This window comes from Pseudophryne corroboree, chromosome 3 (assembly GCF_028390025.1).
Source record: "Pseudophryne corroboree isolate aPseCor3 chromosome 3, aPseCor3.hap2, whole genome shotgun sequence".
Taxonomy (NCBI): domain Eukaryota; kingdom Metazoa; phylum Chordata; class Amphibia; order Anura; family Myobatrachidae; genus Pseudophryne; species Pseudophryne corroboree.
Genome location: NC_086446.1, coordinates 697291404 through 697308748, shown reverse-complemented (window position 1 = coordinate 697308748; position 17345 = coordinate 697291404). Strand labels below are relative to the sequence as shown.

Sequence of the window (17345 nt, the reverse complement as noted above, 5' to 3'; positions counted from 1 at the left end):
AATTTACAAAGGAATTTTATTTGTCTCCAGCAGTTAAAAAGGAACCCAAATAGTGAGGAGAGTGGAACTAAATAACTACGTCCTAGTATGCTGGTATTTTATGCAGAAGGATGGGGAAAGCCGACCACTAGCTGTCTAAACAATAAAGTATTTCTAAATATGTTGGGACGTGTAAAAAAACAACAACAAAAAACAACAACTGTAGAGGCACTTTTTGCAAATGCAGAAACATGAAATCAATAGTGCAACCTCCAACCCTTTTAGAATCAGTCAAGAAAACTGACCAATTTAACTTAAACTACTCAAGAGAGGCTGGGCAAAGTGTGAAACGTGTTTCTCCAACAAACTGTAAGTAGAAGCTGCACAATGCATCTCCGTAAAAGTATAGTATGACAACCAATCTCAGCCAGGTCCGAGCTGGTGCAAAGTCACACCATTTTCTACAGTGGAGATGCTGTAATGCACCTCTGCGCATTAAAGAATGTACTTAAAAATGCACCAATGAGCAAAACCATATTGTGCTGTGAGCATCTGCACTATAGGCCTAATTCAGACCTGATCGTAGCAGCAAGTTTGTCAGCAATTGGGCAAAACCATGTGCACTGCAGGGGGGGCAGATAGATTTGGGTGGGTAATATAGTTTCTGTGCAGGGTAAATACTCGCTGCTTTATTTTTACACTGCAACTTAGATTCCAGTTTGAACACACCCCACCCAAATGTAACTCTTTGCACATGTTATATCTGCCCCCCCCAGTAAATCTGGTATAAAATAAAATTAAACTAAGCATATGTTAAACACAACACAGGAAAAGTTTATTTGAGAATGTACAACGATACAGTGAAAATGCATTAGAGTCTTTTTCACTTTGTCAACTAGTCTCCAGTCCACCAAAACATCAATTCCGGAAGGGAAATTATAGTTAAAATATCAGTTCCTCTCATATCGGAGATAAATGGGAAATAGACATGTATATACTGTACATGTAAAACTCTATTTTAGGATTACAAGAATTCAGTAAACAATAGAAAGTAAAATGGACTACACAGCCAGTTATAACTGGGGTATATTCAATCTTCAAAAGTGGCAAAATCTATATGTGCTTGTTAAAGTAACTATTGACCACACAACATGGAACCAAACAATATGCAGGCTGATCCTCCTACATCTACATCCTCGTCCTCATACATCTGCATACACTATGCAGCACGGGACACCTGGCGCAAGTGAGCCACCAGGTCCCAAACGACTCTGCTAGTACCTTTTTTTGCCCCAATAAATGCGTGTTAGATGCAATGTGATGTGACTGGGATGCACCAGGAGAATGTACTGTTTGATACGCAACACTTGCATTGCTGTGTACAAAGCGCAACGGAACTTGGCGTGGAAAAAAGCCACGGCCACTGCATCATAGCGCTTTGTATACAGAGTAACATACAGATTATACAAGTGGTGCATCAGCACAGTCTCGTAGTGCGTCCTAGTCGCATTGCATTACAACTAAGGGGCATTTTGCTGTAATGGACGCCCAGCGCTAGCAGAGTCGCACCGTACATGACGCACTGAGAGGAGCTGTTTGGTGTGACTGCAGCAATAATGTATGAGGACATATCTGTATATTTATGAGAACACCATCTTCTTGCCTCAGTGATGCAACTCATTCCAAATGGTCGAGTCGGCAAAATGAATGCTTCCGCTGTGTGTAGGCCGTCAGCAAAATTTTGTTTTTTTATTAGACAATACTCTTGCTGGTTCAACTTGTAATGTAGCTATATAATGCCCATAAAAATGGCTCCTTTGTTAAAGGGATAAAAAGGATAATAATGTCACATGTAACAAGGCCTATGGCACGTGATACATTTGAAAAAACAAAACAAAAAAAACAACAGGTGTACAATAAGGCTCACAACTACCATTATTTGGTATTTCAGTGACTGAACATAAAGGGTAAAAACAAACAAAATAGTGGAGTGGCGGGTTCAATTGAATCTGTTTCTTGGCGGGAAACCAAAGCCTTGCTGTTGAGGCAACATATCGCGAGGGTCTCTGTTGTCGAGTCTCGGGGGCCCCCTAAGCAGCTCTGGAGGCTGCATGGGCTGCATAAGGGAGGGATATGGAGCAAACCGGTTGCCTCCCCTCACCGGTACTTCAGAAGGATTCACTTTTCTTCCTTCAAATGGTCTGTAAGGAGAAGACTTTTTTTAATTACTGTATCACACAAGGCCATCAACTTGCACAACGTAGCATGTAAGAAACTTTTATTTACACCCTATGTAACAACTTGCCATGTTTAAGCCTATTTCAGATGGATCTCTTGCACCCAGCACAAGGTAAGTGTAAGTACAGATACTAGTAATGGCAGCTGCGTCTGTGAGTGGAAATAATTAGAATTTACTCACCGGTAATTCTATTTCTCGTAGTCCGTAGTGGATGCTGGGGACTCCGTAAGGACCATGGGAATAGACGGGATCCGCAGGAGACTGGGCACTATAAAGAAAGATTCAGTACTATCTGGTGTGCACTGGCTCCTCCCTCTATGCCCCTCCTCCAGACCTCAGTTAAGGAAACTGTGCCCGGAAGAGCTGACATTACAAGGAAAGGATTTTGGAATCCAGGGTAAGACTCATACTAGCCACACCAATCACAATGTACAACTTGTGATAAACGTACCCAGTTAACAGTATGAACAACAACTGAGCATCACTCAACCGATGCTACATAACCATAACCCTTTGTTAAGCAATAACTATATACACGTATTGCAGAAAGTCCGCACTTGGGACGGGCGCCCAGCATCCACTACGGACTACGAGAAATAGAATTACCGGTGAGTAAATTCTTATTTTCTCTAACGTCCTAGTGGATGCTGGGGACTCCGTAAGGACATACATACATAACATGGGGATTATACCAAAGCTCCCAAACGGGCGGGAGAGTGCGGATGACTCTGCAGCACCGAATGGGCAAACTCAAGGTCCTCCTCAGCCAGGGTATCAAACCTGTAGAATTTAGCAAAAGTGTTTGAACCCGATTAAGTAGCAGCTCGGCAAAGCTGTAATGCCGAGACCCCTCAGGCAGCCGCCCAAGAAGAGCCCACTTTCCTTGTGGAATGGGCTTTCACTGATTTCAGCTTCGGCAATCCCGCCGCAGAATGAGCCTGCTGAATCGTGTTACAGATCCAGCGAGCAATAGTTTGCTTTGAAGCAGGAGCACCCAGCTTGTTGGATGCATACAGGATAAACAGCGAGTCAGTCTTCCTGACTCCAGCCGTTCTGGTTACATAAATCTTCAAAGCCCGGACTACGTTCAGCAACTTGGAGTCCTCCAAGTCACGAGTAGCCACAGGCACCACAATAGATTGGTTCAAATGAAAAGATGACACCGCCTTTGGCAGAAACTGCGGACGAGTCCGCAATTCTGCCCTGTCCATATGGAAAACCAGATAGGGGCTTTTACATGACAAAGCCGCCAATTCTGACACACGCCTAGCTGAAGCTAAAGCCAACAGCATGACCACTTTCCACGTGAGATACTTTAGTTCCACGGTCTTAAGTGGCTCAAACCAGTGGGATTTCAGGAAATCCAACACCACGTTAAGATCCCAAGGTGCCACTGGTGGCACAAAAGGGGGCTGAATATGCAGCACTCCCTTAACAAACGTCTGAACCTCAGGCAGTGAAGCCAGTTCTTTTTGAAAGAAGATGGATAGGGACGAAATCTGGACCTTTATGGACCCTAATTTTAGGCCCAGTGTCACACCTGACTGTAGGAAGTGCAGGAATCGACCCAGCTGGAATTCCTCTGTAGGGGCCTTCCTGGCCTCACACCAAGCAACATATTTTCGCCATATACGGTGATAATGCTTTGCTGTCACGTCCTTCCTAGCCTTTATCAGCGTAGGAATAACTTCATCCGGAATGCCCTTTTCTGCTAGGATTCGGCGTTCAACCGCCATGCCGTCAAACGCAGCCGCGGTAAGTCTTGGAACAGACAGGGTCCCTGTTGCAACAGGTCCTGTCTGAGAGGCAGAGGCCATGGTTCCTCTGTGAGCATTTCTTGCAGTTCCGGGTACCAAGTCCTTCTTGGCCAGTCCGGAACAATGAGTATTGTTTTCACTCTTATTTTCCTTACGATTCTCAGTACCTTGGGTATGAGAAGAAGAGGAGGAAACACATAGACCGACTGGAACACCCACGGTGTTACCAGTGCGTCCACAGCTATCGCCTGAGGGTCCCTTGACCTGGCGCAATACCTTTTTAGCTTTTCGTTGAGGCGGGACGCCATCATGTCCACCTGTGGCAGTTCCACCGCAATCTGCGTGAAGACTTCTTGATGAAGTCCCCACTCTCCCGGGTGGAGGTCGTGCCTGCTGAGGAAGTCTGCTTCCCAGTTGTCCACTCCCGGAATGAACACTGCTGACACTGCTTGCACGTGATTCTCCGCCCAACGAAGAATCCTGGTGGCTTCCGCCATCGCCACTCTGCTTCTTGTGCCGCCCTGGCGGTTTACATGAGCCACTGCGGTGATGTTGTCTGACTGAATCAGCACCGGTTGGTTACGAAGCCGAGGCTCCGCTTGACTCAGGGCGTTGTATATGGCCCTTAGTTCCAGGATATTTATGTGCAGACAAGCCTCCTGACTTGACCACAACCCTTGGAAGTTTCTTCCCTGAGTGACTGCCCCCCATCCTCGGAGGCTCACATCCGTGGTCACCAGGACCCAGTCCTGTATGCCGAACCTGCGGCCCTCGAGAAGGTGAGCACTCTGCAGCCACCACAGAAGAGACACCCTGGCCCTGGGGGACAGGGTGATCAGCCGATGCATCTGAAGATGCGATCCGGACCACTTGTCCAACAGATCCCACTGAAAGATCCTCGCATGGAACCTGCCGAAGGGAATGGCTTCGTATGATGCCACCATCTTTCCCAGGACTCGCGTGCAGTGATGCACAGACACCTGTTTCGGTTTTAAGAGGTCTCTGACTAGAGTCACGAGCTCCTGAGCCTTCTCCGCCGGGAGAAACACCTTCTTCTGGTCTGTGTCCAGAATCATGCCCAGAAAGGGCAGACGCGTCGTAGGAATCAGCTGCGATTTTGGGATATTCAGAATCCAGCCGTGCTGTTGCAACACTTCCTGAGAGTGTGCTACGCTGATCAGCAACTGCTCTCTGGACCTCGCCTTTATGAGGAGATCGTCCAAGTATGGGATAATTGTGACTCCTTGCTTTCTCAGGAGCACCATCATTTCTGCCATTACCTTGGTAAATATTATCGGTGCCGTGGAGAGCCCAAACGGCAACGTCTGGAATTGGTAATGACAGTCCTGTACCACAAATCTGAGGTACTCCTAATGAGGTGGATAAATGGGGACATGCAAGTAAGCATCCTTGATGTCCAGAGACACCATAAAATCCCCCTCTTCCAGGCTTGCAATGACCGCTCTGAGCGAATCCATTTTGAACTTGAATTTCTTCAGATAAATGTTCAGGGATTTTAAATTCAAGATGGGTCTGACCGAACCGTCCGGTGTCGGTACTACAAACATAGTGGAATAGTAACCCCTTCCCTGTTGAAGGAGAGGAACCTTTACAACCACCTGCTGGAGGTATAACTTGTGAATTGCTGCCAGCACTACCTCCCTTTCCATGGGGGAAGCTGGCAAGGCCGATTTTAGGTAACGGTGAGGGGGCGTCACCTCGAATTCCAGTTTGTATCCCTGAGACACAACTTGTATAGCCGAAGGATCCACCTGTGAGCGAACCCACTGGTGGCTGAAATGTCGGAGACGCGCCCCCACGGCTCCTGGCTCCGCCTGTGGAGCCCCAGCGTCATGCGGTGGATTTAGTGGAAGCTGGGGAGGACTTTTGTTCCTGGGAACTAGCTGTGTGGTGCAGCCTCTTTCCTCTACCCCTGCCTCTGGCAAGAAAGGATGCACCTCTGACTTTCTTGCTCTTTTGCGAACGAAAGGACTGCATTTGGTAATACGGTGCTTTCTCAGGCTGTGGCGGGACATAAGGCAAGAAATTTGACTTCCCAGCCGTAGCTGTGGAAACTAGGTCTGAGAGACCGTCCCCAAACAATTCCTCACCCTTATAAGGTAAAACCTCCATGTGTTTTTTTAGAGTCGGTATCCCCTGTCCATTGCCGAGTCCATAAGACCCTTCTGGCAGAAATGGACATTGCGTTTACTCTAGAGCCCAGCAGGCAAATGTCCCTCTGGGCATCCCGCATATATAGGACCGCGTCCTTGATATGTGCCAGGGTCATTAGAACAGAGTTCCTGTCCAGGGTATCTAACTCCTCAGACAGAGTATCCGTCCATGCTGCTACCGCACTACACATCCAGGCCGAAGCAATTGCTGGCCTCAGCAGTGTACCAGAATGTGTGTAAACAGACTTCAGGATAGCTTCCTGCTTTCTATCCGCAGGATCCTTTAGGGCGGCCGTATCCTGAGACGGCAGGGCCACCTTCTTAGATAAGCGTGTCAACGCCTTGTCTACCCTGGGGGAGGATTCCCATCGTAACCTGTCCGTTGGCGGGAAAGGATACGCCATCAGCAATCTCTTGGAAATTACTACCTTCCTATCAGGGGAATCCCACGCTTTTTCACATAATTCATTCAATTCATGTGACGGGGGAAAAGCCACTTCTTGCTTTTTCTCCCCATACATATAAATCCTCTTGTCAGGGACAGGATTTTCCTCAGAAATGTGTAACACATCCTTCATTGCCACAATCATGTAGCGGATGGCTTTAGTCATTTTAGGCTGCAACTTTGCATCATCGTCATCGACACTGGAATCAGATTCCGTGTCGACGTCTGTGTCAACTAACTGGGATATTGGGCGCTTTTGAGACCCTGACGGCCTCTGCGCTGTGGGAGCAGGCATGGGTTGAGACCCCGACTGTCCCAAGGCTACAGCTTTATCCAATCTGTTATGTAAGGAGCTTACATTATCATTTAACACCTTCCACATATCCATCCAATCAGGTGTCGGCCCCGTCGGGGGCGACACCACATCTATTTGCACTTGTTCTGCCTCCACGTATCCTTCCTCATCAAACATGTCGACACAGGCGTACCGACACACCGCACACATACAGGGAACGCTCTGACTGAGGACAGGACCCCACAAAGACTTTTGGGGAGACAGAGAGAGAGTATGCCAGCACACACCCCAACGCTATATAACCCAGGGATTACACTGTACCTTAGTGTTTACCCAGTAGCTGCTGTTTATATATATATATATATATATATATCTCTGCGCCTAAATTTATGTGCCCCCCCTCTCTTTTTTACCCTCTATTGCACCTGTATACTGCAGGGGAGAGCTTGGGGAGCGTCCTTCCAGCGGATATGTGAAGAGAAAATGGCGCTGGTGTGCTGAGGAAGAAGGCCCCGCCCCCTCAGCGGCGGGCTTCTGTCCCGCTTCTCATGTGTAAAAATGGCGGGGGCTCGCACATATATACAGTGCCTGACTGTATATATGTATACTTTTGCCATCAGGTATCTTAATTGCTGCCCAGGGCGCCCCCCCCTGCGCCCTGCACCCTACAGTGACCGGAGTGTGTGGGTGTGCTGCGGAAGCAATGGCGCACAGCTGCAGTGCTGTGCGCTACCTTAAGTGAAGACAGGAGTCTTCTGCCGCCGATTTCGATGTCTTCTTGCTTCTGCTGCTTCTGTACTTCTGGCTCTGCGAGGGGGACGGCGGCGCGGCTCCGGGAACGGACGATCAAGGTTAGGTACCTATGTTCGATCCCTCTGGAGCTAATGGTGTCCAGTAGCCTAAGAAGCGCAACTTAGCTGCAGTGAGTAGGTTTGCTTCTCTCCCCTCAGTCCCACGTAGCAGAGAGTCTGTTGCCAGCAGGAGCTCTCTGAAAATAAAAAACCTGACAAAATACTTTATTTTCTAGCAAGCTCAGGAGAGCCCACTAGGAGCACCCAGCTCTGGCCGGGCACAGATTCTAACTGAGGTCTGGAGGAGGGGCATAGAGAGAGGAGCCAATGCACACCAGATAGTACTGAATCTTTCTTTAGAGTGCCCAGTCTCCTGCGGAGCCCGTCTATTCCCATGGTCCTTACGGAGTCCCCAGCATCCACTAGGACGTTAAAGAAAAGTAGCGTGGCGCGATGCATACTTGTGGAAGATGTGCATATAGTCGCATTTGCATTCAATTACAACATTACCCGCATTCTGAATGTGGCCATGTACAGAGCTGTGTGCGACTCTGAAACAGGATCTCGTTATTCAACCAACCTCATTTAGAGTTCCTTTTAGAAAAATAACAAAACCAGTTACCAGTTTATCGTATAAATAACCACTAATACACCTGCTGCAAGAGAGCTCTTCATGGGTGTGGGTTATTAAATCTACACTAAAAAGGTCTACAGTCAATAGGTCTACCACTAATGGTACATATCAGTGGTTCTCAACTCGGTCCTCAGGACCCCACACAGTGCATGTTTTGCAGGTAACCCAGCAGGTGCACAGGTGTATTAATTACTCACTGACACATTTTAAAAGGTCAACAGGTGGAGCTAATTATTTTACTTGTGATTCTGTGAGGAGACCTGCAAAACATGCACTGTGTGGGGTCCTGAGGACAGAGTTTGAGAACCTGTGGTATATATGCATCAGGTCGACAGGGCCAAAAGGTCGACATAAAATAGGTAGACAGTAGAAATGGTCGACAGGGTCAAAAGGTCGACACTTTTTTTTCGGGGCTGTTTTGTCACTTTTCTGCCATAAACAAGTCCCATTACTGCACTGCGTACCCGCGCATGGCTCGCTTTGCTCGCCATGCTACTGGCAAGGTGCCTCGCTGCGCTCAGCACAGGTTACTAGATCCAATTGTAGTCCAGGTGGATGGAAAAGTATGAAAAAGTTGAAAAAAACCCCAAAAAACTTGTGTCCACCATATCTGTGTCGGCCACTGTCATGTCGCCCTTCTGACCCTGTCGACTTTTTAACCCTGTCAACCTGCTGAACTGTCTATCTTTTACATGTTGACCTTGTGACCCCGTCGACCTAATGCATGTCTACCATTAGTGGTAGACCTATTGACTGTAGACCTTTTTAGTGTAGATCTATAGTCCTGATACTCCTCTTCATTATCCCCTGTCCTGTAACTACCAGTACCAATAAGATCATCCTCTATAAATGCACATATAGCAACATAAAATGATATTTCAAGGGGTAAATTTGTCTGAGCAGACAATCTATTCATCCTCCCAATAAGAAACGGCTGCTCTATGTGTGATGTGCTCACCCAGAGTCAATAAAATGAATCCAGAATACGACTCGTAGCCCTAACATCACATACAGACTCACTTGAACAGGGTTACCCAACTGGAACCCTCCAGGAAAACTAGCAGTGCATGTTTTTCACATATCCTTACAAAATCACAGCATTACAAGCACCTCTGTGCCACTCAGCAATAAAAACACCTGAGCTTAAGCACAGAGTAGGGAACATCATGCACTGTTTCGGTTGCATTGAAATCAAGAGGGATGGAGAGTACCCTGCACTACAGGAAAAAAAAAAACTCAGTAGTTCAGGGTATGAAGGTGTGGTGGGTAGGGGGCACTACATGTCCTCTATCACACCCTCTCTCTTCCGATAATGTGTTTGTATCCATAATGCATTTGCGTACTTGTTCTTGTATATTAATATATGGGAATACGATAAGTTCCCACACCTCTGAAATCTATGCCTCAGAAATGTAATTTACTTTTGTCCTTATTCATTTGTTCATCTGTTCTAAGAAATTAGGCACAATTTGCTCCTTTTATTCTTTTTTGTGATTTATTTTCAAATAGAGGATGTTCAATACATTTACACATAACATAAGGGGGCATTCAATTAGCCCCGTGGCGCATTGAGGGAATCCAATTAGCGGGGATTGTTCCGCGTGTGAATCCCCGAAGTCCGACTAAACCATGGAGCTCCATTAGCTGCTAGGTAAAGTCAGCGTAAAATGTAATGTACATTATAGAAGTAAAAGCAGCAATATTGGGTTCGTGCGCATGGGAAAACACCATTGATCACGCAGTTTATGCAGTGGGTTTCTGCGTCTGAATCACGATTTTTATGCACAGGAAAAAGGCTATTTAACTGAACAGGGATTTTAGCCTGCAATTATCCATAGGGTTTAACTGAATACCCCCCTTAATGAAGTTGCTGTGTACGGTAAATTGTCACATCTGACATAAGTGGTGAAGTAACAGGCTTCACAAGCTAGAAATCTGCAATAGGAGCTTTCACATACTGAAAAAAATAAGGAGGCAATGTAGCAGTTTAGAAATTTGTAATAATGAAAGCAAAGACATCAATCTGAAATAGCTGTCACTTTGGCATCCAAGCTTATTGGAGTTTACCAACACTTGTTTCCAACAAATGAAAAGTATAAATCTCAGATACATATTTTATTTCCAAACTTTTCTTTACTTCTAGGGCCCTGTAAACATCCTATATAGACCATATTACAATACTTTTACTTGACATAATTATGGATTCTTAATTAAAAAGTTACCTTGTGTCATTCACAAAGTCACCATGCATTGGGCCATCCATAGTTCTTTGCTTGTTCATTGGAAATTCAGGACCATGCGGGTGCACTCGCTCATTTATTGGATCCTCCATAGCTTGTGCATCTCTTGGGTGCATCAATTCATTCATGGGACCCCCTAAGGTTCGAATATCTCGTGGGTGCATCCGTTCCTTCATGGCACCTTCCATGGCTATTGCGTCCCTTTGGTTCATTCGATCGTTCATGGAACCCTCCATGGCTAGTGCAGCCCTTGGGTGCATTCGTTCATTCATAGTACCCTCCATGAATCGTGCATCTCTTGGGTGCATTCGTTCACTCATGGGTCCCTCCATGGTTCGAGCGTCCCTTAGGGGAAGCCTATCATTCATGGGGTGATTCATGGCTCGTGCATCCATTAGAGGCATCCTTTGATTCATAGGACCTTCCATAGGTCGTCCTTCTCTTGGGTTCATCCTTTCATTCAAGGGAAGCTCCATGAGCTGTGCAACTCTCTGGTGCATCCTTTCATTCATTGGACCTTCCATTTCTCGAGCATTCCTAGGATTCATTTGGTCATTAATTGGGCCTTCCATAAACTGCGCATTTCTTTGCTGCATCCTTTCATTCATTGTCCCTGCCATGGAGCCCCCATCTCGTGGGTGCATCCTTTCATTCATTGGCCCTTCCATGGCCTGCAGATCTCGAGGATAAATCCTTTCATTCATCAAACTTTTAATAGCTCTGGGATCTCTTTGGGCAAGTCTTTCATTCCCAGGATCTTCTATAACTAGTCCATCTCTTTGATTCATCCGATTAGCCATAGGACCCTCTATGAACGGTTCAACTCTTTGATTCATCCTTTCATTCATGGGACCTTCCATGAGACGTGCATCTCTAGGATGCATTCTGTTGTTCATAGGACCTTCCATAGCTCGTATATCTCTTGGGTGCATCATTTCATTTGACGGTTCATCCATAAGTTGTGCATTTCTTGTTTCAATGGTAGGACCTTCCATTGCCCTTACATCTCTTGGATGCATCCTTTCATTAATAGGTCCACGGAATGAACCAGACATTAGATTTCTCTCTCTGGGATCAAATCTAGGGTCTTCATTATCCATTCTACGAATCTCCTGCTGGCGCAATCTTTCTCGAAAGACTATATCGCTGTTTGCAGCCATCATTCTGTGTTCTGCCGACATTTCAAACTCAGCATTGTTCATTTTACCACGTGCAAATGGTGGTAAAGGATGAGCGGACGGATCTTCATATTGCATTTCTTGAGGAAACTCACGAGGATGAAAGCTCGAACGACCTCTTACCCTATCAGCAAAATCCATCTCTTGCATCTCTCTAAGTTTATAATTATCCCCAATTTCCATGAGTGGTCTAGGTCCAGTACCAAGAAAATCTTGCCTGTTTTCTAGCTCAGGATTAAATTTGCCACCTACATTAAAATCAGCTTGCCTTCGTAATCTTTCAGAAACCAGATGCTCAGGCAAACCATCTGCAAAATATCTATTGCGATGTTCAAATTGCATGTAAAGATCACGATCATCCATCATCTCTCTTTGTGGAAGCCATCCATCTCTAAATTCAGGCCTTGCATTGAAAAAATCCCTAATATCTTCAGGGTAGTCACCAGACCTAGCTCTCATCAGTGGTAATGGCCTTGGCTCTCGGGCATCAAAATCTCCAAACTCATCTCCCGGTATTAGCTCAAGAAGAGATCGGAGTCGTCGGTCTCGGAGTCCATTATCCCTAAAAGAAACAAACAAATGTATAAACAAGCACATTAATATTTCATAAATTATAATGAAAATCATGATTTAGTAACACAGCAGCAATGTAGGCTGAATATTTGTAGAAATACATTTTGGGCGGTATCCCATTACCTGCGATGAACATCAAGAGCGAAAAACGGGAGTTGCTCAGGATTTTTCACCAATATTTTTTTTTTTTTTTAAACAGGGTATTCAATTAGAACACCCATAAAAAAGTTATTTGTGCGAAAACATCCAAGTTCAGAGAAACCTGCGTGTTTTTTCGCTGCCGAGGACCCGAAAAGCCTTGTTTACTTACCGTAAAATCTCTGAGTCCATCTGGGGGACGCTGCACACTTACACTTGGGTTAGAGTGTGTGAGTATGTAGTTTGGCACAAGCTATGAAAAGAACTAACCCCTCCCCCTCTAACCCCTCCCATCAACCCTCTGTTCACAGGAAGTACTCCTCAGTGAAAGTTTAATAAAGCCGAGAAAGAGAAAACAAAACCAACAATCAATAACCAGACAAAAGGGAAGGGATTGCAGCGTCCCCCAGATGGACTCAGAGAAAGAGATTTTACGGTAAATTAGAAAAATCTAAATTTCTCTATCATCCATCTGGGGGACGCTGCGCACTTACACTTGGGTGATATCCCAAAGCAAGCCAAAGAGGGGGAGCAGACAGGCGTGAAATCCGCCCCCAAGTACAAACGCCCAAAAAAGGCATCCCCCCATACCAAAAGTATGGAAACAATAGAATCCTCTGAAGGTTGCCGCTCTACACAGCTGCACAATAGTGGCACCTCCGCGAACAGCCCAGAAGGCCACAACGGCCTGAGTCGCACAATGCCGCAGAGGGTCAGGAACAGGAACAGCAGAGGACACATAAGGCTGATGGGTAGCTGATGTGACCCAACGAGCCTCGGTGTTCTTAGAGACCAGTCAACCTCACTGGGATGCACCACTAAGAACTAACAACGTGTCCGTACAGCGAACTTCAAATGTTTCAGTTCAAGGTTTGTCTTAAACCCAGGTCTCAATATACACTGGTCTCTAGCATTAGTGCGCTGAGCCACAGCTCCTGTGTTGAAAAATTGAGTTTTGTATGTAAAACCACTCTATCATAATAGAAAAACCAACAAAGGGGGACTGCAGCAAAGGACTGCCAACTCAGTAACACGCCGAGCTGAGGCAATGGGCAAAAGAAAACAAAACCACCGTAAGAGGAAGGAACGACCACCCAACAGAGTCCAGAGGCTGGAAAGGAGACACAGGAGCTACACAGGGAAACTGTATATGCAAAAAGCTGTGAAGGAAACACAGAACATCCGTAAGAATGTTGGTAACCATCTCTGGAAAATAAATTTTAGAGCAGAACCCTGTATCTGAAGATAAGAAGACAAAGTCCATCTGACACTGTTCTGCAGAAAGGACAAGAGGCGAAAAAGACTAAGAACTTCAGCTGAGAGGCCTTTATATTCGCACCAAAAGATGAAAAATTTTACTGGGCACTGTGATTGGGTTGCGAGCCTGAAACACAGTCAGGGCTACTGACTGAGGTAAACTTAGTACTCTGACGACGCTGTTCTCCACAATCACGACGTCACCATCAGACTAGACAAATCCCGGTGATAACACAAAGTTTGAAAGTGAAGATCTGGCCGAAGAGGTACACTATAAGGAGCCTTGGCCACCCTGATCTGAAGCATTGCAGAGCAGTGTCGACAGGCAAATCCGGAGCGATTTCGTTAGCCTTAAAGAGCCACTGGTCAAATGCGTTGAAGCACTCACTGGATCTTGCCAGAGGCAGAAACAAATATGCCAGATGAAAGTGACAAGGCGCTAACACGGCGTCCATGATTGCCACAAGAGGATCCCCGGAGCGATCATCGTACCAAGGAAGTCATTTTTGCAGAGACGAGAAGCCCTGAGGTCGATATCGGCTTTTCACACAGGTATATAAAAATCAGAAAAACCTGTTGGATTATTTCACATTCTTCAGGGAAGAAAAGCCTGACAACCCGGGAAGTCCGCTTCCCAGTTGTCCATTCTGGAACTGGAGACGGCCGATATTTCCGGAACCCAAAGCTCCGCCCTCTGCATGTGTGAGATACCATTCCGACTGCTCTCCAGCTGCAAGTGCCACTGTACATGTTCACATAGGCCACTGCTGTTTCGACATTCGACTGGATCCGGGCTGCAAAACCATGCTAATCTTCTCTGTATCGTTCCAATTTTTATTATTTTGTTATTTTAGTATATGTGCTACCAAAGCGAGCACTTGTAGAAAGCCTTGAGCTGTAGCCAAGGCGTTGTGGATTGCCCGGAGATGGAAGTGACATCTCCACTGCGGAACTCAATGTTTTTGAAAACCAGAGTTGAAACCCAAAACCGTAACGTCTGAGACTAGTGACTGTGGTTATGACCTTCCATGTCAAGACAGAAAATGGAGTCCTATGGGTCAGATTCGAATTGTGTAGACACCAACGAAGATATTGTCGTATTTGAAGTGACAGACTGAACTGTTGTTTATGTAAACTCAATTCTGCCTGGGATTAATATCATATAATTTGATATTGAAGAATCCAGGCATGAGACTGGGAGAATGGAGCCACCTGTAAAGTTGCCTCTATCTTGCAGAGGAAGTGTATTCCATTGATCACTGACCCCTGAGGAAACTGCAGAAAAGAGTGTATTCTGGTCTGGAAATCCTACAATCAGCCAAAAGACGAGATACCTGGGGTCGAAAAGACGACCCCTGAACACCATCCTCCACGAAGTAAGAAATCCGGAACCAAGGTCCTCTGTAGATGTGTATGACAAAAGGTGCATGAGACGGAGCTCTTTTTGTAACAATCGACCAAATATGGCAGTGATAGGAAAGTAACAGTAAAAACCCCAAGACCCTGTTGATGGGAAAGGGATTGGAATGAATACTCCTGCGTTAGATAGCGAACAGACTGCAAGGAGTAGAGCCTGTCTCTTGGATGAAACGCAAATAATAGGGGTAACAAAGAATTCTGCTTGGTACGTGTTCCCCAAGATTCAGAATATATGCTCATGATATAATTCGGTATATCCATCAATTGATCGGCAGATATATCTATGGACGGATCGGGCAGTGTGTTGAGCATACACACTGCCCGATCCATCGGGGACTGACATCATGAACTGGGCGGACGTGTACACACGCCCGCCCAGTTCAGCTGTCAATCACCGCAGCATGTGTACGGGCGGCACAGCAACGCGCCAATATATCGGTAGATATATTGGCCGTCGGCTGTGCAGCGGGGCAGACGCAATATGTCTGAACGACGGAGTTCGCAGACGTATCGGCCGTACACACTGCCGACGGACGCGTGTTATATCAGCCGTTCAAGAGTAAGGACGATATATCGGCCAGTGTGTACCCACCTTAAGACCTGCCTTAGAAGTGACCATAACAACTAGGACAAATGATTGTCCTTTGAAGTAACTGAGCTATAGTGTCTGTCAATGACCTGGCTCACTGCACAGTATAAGCTGCGTAAGGAGCGTTTAGTTCTGTGCAGCCATTGTGGCAATTTATAGGTACATAGTGCACAAGAAAAAAAATAAAATAAAATAGTCTGTCTTGTGTCTTGGCATAGAAATAACAAAAGGAAAACAGACTACCAACAATCACTGCTTTAGGTGAAAGTATTGACCACAGAGTATTTTACATTAACTCGGCCATTAACATTTTACCAAGGTTTGTGGGCTAAGTAGTAAACAGAGTGCCAGTCCCTTGTCATAGTGCAAGCAAAGGCAGACTCTGACAATAGCAGTATGTGTGTACTGGTCCTGAACGCACTACGATACCAGGTTAATGTATAAAGTGGACAGAGCAAGCTCCTCTTCTGTCTTACTAAAAATTCATGTAGTATATGGTCCCTAAATAGGGAGTATACCAGATATTAAACTGATAAAAACAGATATTACACCTGAACTTTGCTAAAAGGATGAGATAATAAGCAAATATCACTTGCATATTGGTTGCCGTTGGTGGGCTATGTAATACAGGCAGTAAAAGTCCCACTATACCAGCTATTGAATAAAGCTTTACCACCAATTTGGTGGACTAAATGCTGAACACAGTAATAGCCACTATATTTACTGTAGTGCCCATAATTTGTTAGAAGAGGGCGTTGTTTGTGCATGACAACACAGGTAGGATATTCTAACTAGCAAATAATAAGATTTTACTTACCGGTAAATCTATTTCTCGTAGTCCGTAGTGGATGCTGGGGACTCCGTAAGGACCATGGGGAATAGACGGGCTCCGCAGGAGACAGGGCACTTTAAGAAAGAATTTGGATACTGGTGTGCTCTGGCTCCTCCCTCTATGTCCCTCCTCCAGACCTCAGTTAGAGAAACTGTGCCCGGAAGAGCTGACATTACAAGGAAAGGATTTTGGAATCCAGGGCAAGACTCATACCAGTCACACCGTATAACTTCTGATAAACTTACCCAGTTAACAGTATGAACAACAACGGAGCATCAGATCAACCCTGATGCAACCATAACATAACCCTTATTTAAGCAATAACTATATCCAAGTATTGCAGAAGAAGTCCGCACTTGGGACGGGCGCCCAGCATCCACTACGGACTACGAGAAATAGATTTACCGGTAAGTAAAATCTTATTTTCTCTAACGTCCTAGTGGATGCTGGGGACTCCGTAAGGACCATGGGGATTATACCAAAGCTCCCAAACGGGCGGGAGAGTGCGGATTACTCTGCAGCACCGAATGAGCAAACACAAGGTCCTCCTCAGCCAGGGTATCAAACTTGTAAAACTTTGCAAAAGTGTTAGAACCTGACCAAGTAGCTGCTCGGCAAAGCTGAAATGCCGAGACCCCTCGGGCAGCCGCCCAAGAAGAGCCCACCTTCCTTGTGGAGTGGGCTTTTTCTGATTTTGGTAGCGGCAATCCAGCCGCAGAATGAGTCTGCTGAATCGTGTTACAGATCCAGCGAGCAATAGTTTGGTTTGAAGCAGGAGCACCCAGCTTGTTGGATGCATACAGGA

At 45.9% G+C, this 17345-nt stretch overlaps 1 protein-coding gene and 1 non-coding gene across 2 annotated transcripts in view; both read right to left on the bottom strand.

Moving 5' to 3' along the window:
* Nucleotides 1-792: 792 nt before the first annotated feature.
* Nucleotides 793-17345, bottom strand: part of LOC135056627 (uncharacterized) — a 97520-nt gene continuing 80967 nt past the window's right edge. Inside the window, exons 9-10 of the mRNA XM_063962033.1 lie at nucleotides 10537-12294; nucleotides 793-2180 (exon numbers count right to left, since the gene is read on the bottom strand). Of these exons, the coding sequence (XP_063818103.1) occupies nucleotides 1979-2180; nucleotides 10537-12294 (1960 nt within the window). The 3' untranslated portion in view covers nucleotides 793-1978. The remainder of the gene's footprint in view (nucleotides 2181-10536; nucleotides 12295-17345) is intronic.
* LOC134899787 (U2 spliceosomal RNA) lies at nucleotides 16104-16289 on the bottom strand. The gene has a single exon (XR_010173389.1). It is a non-coding gene; the product is annotated as a U2 spliceosomal RNA (small nuclear RNA).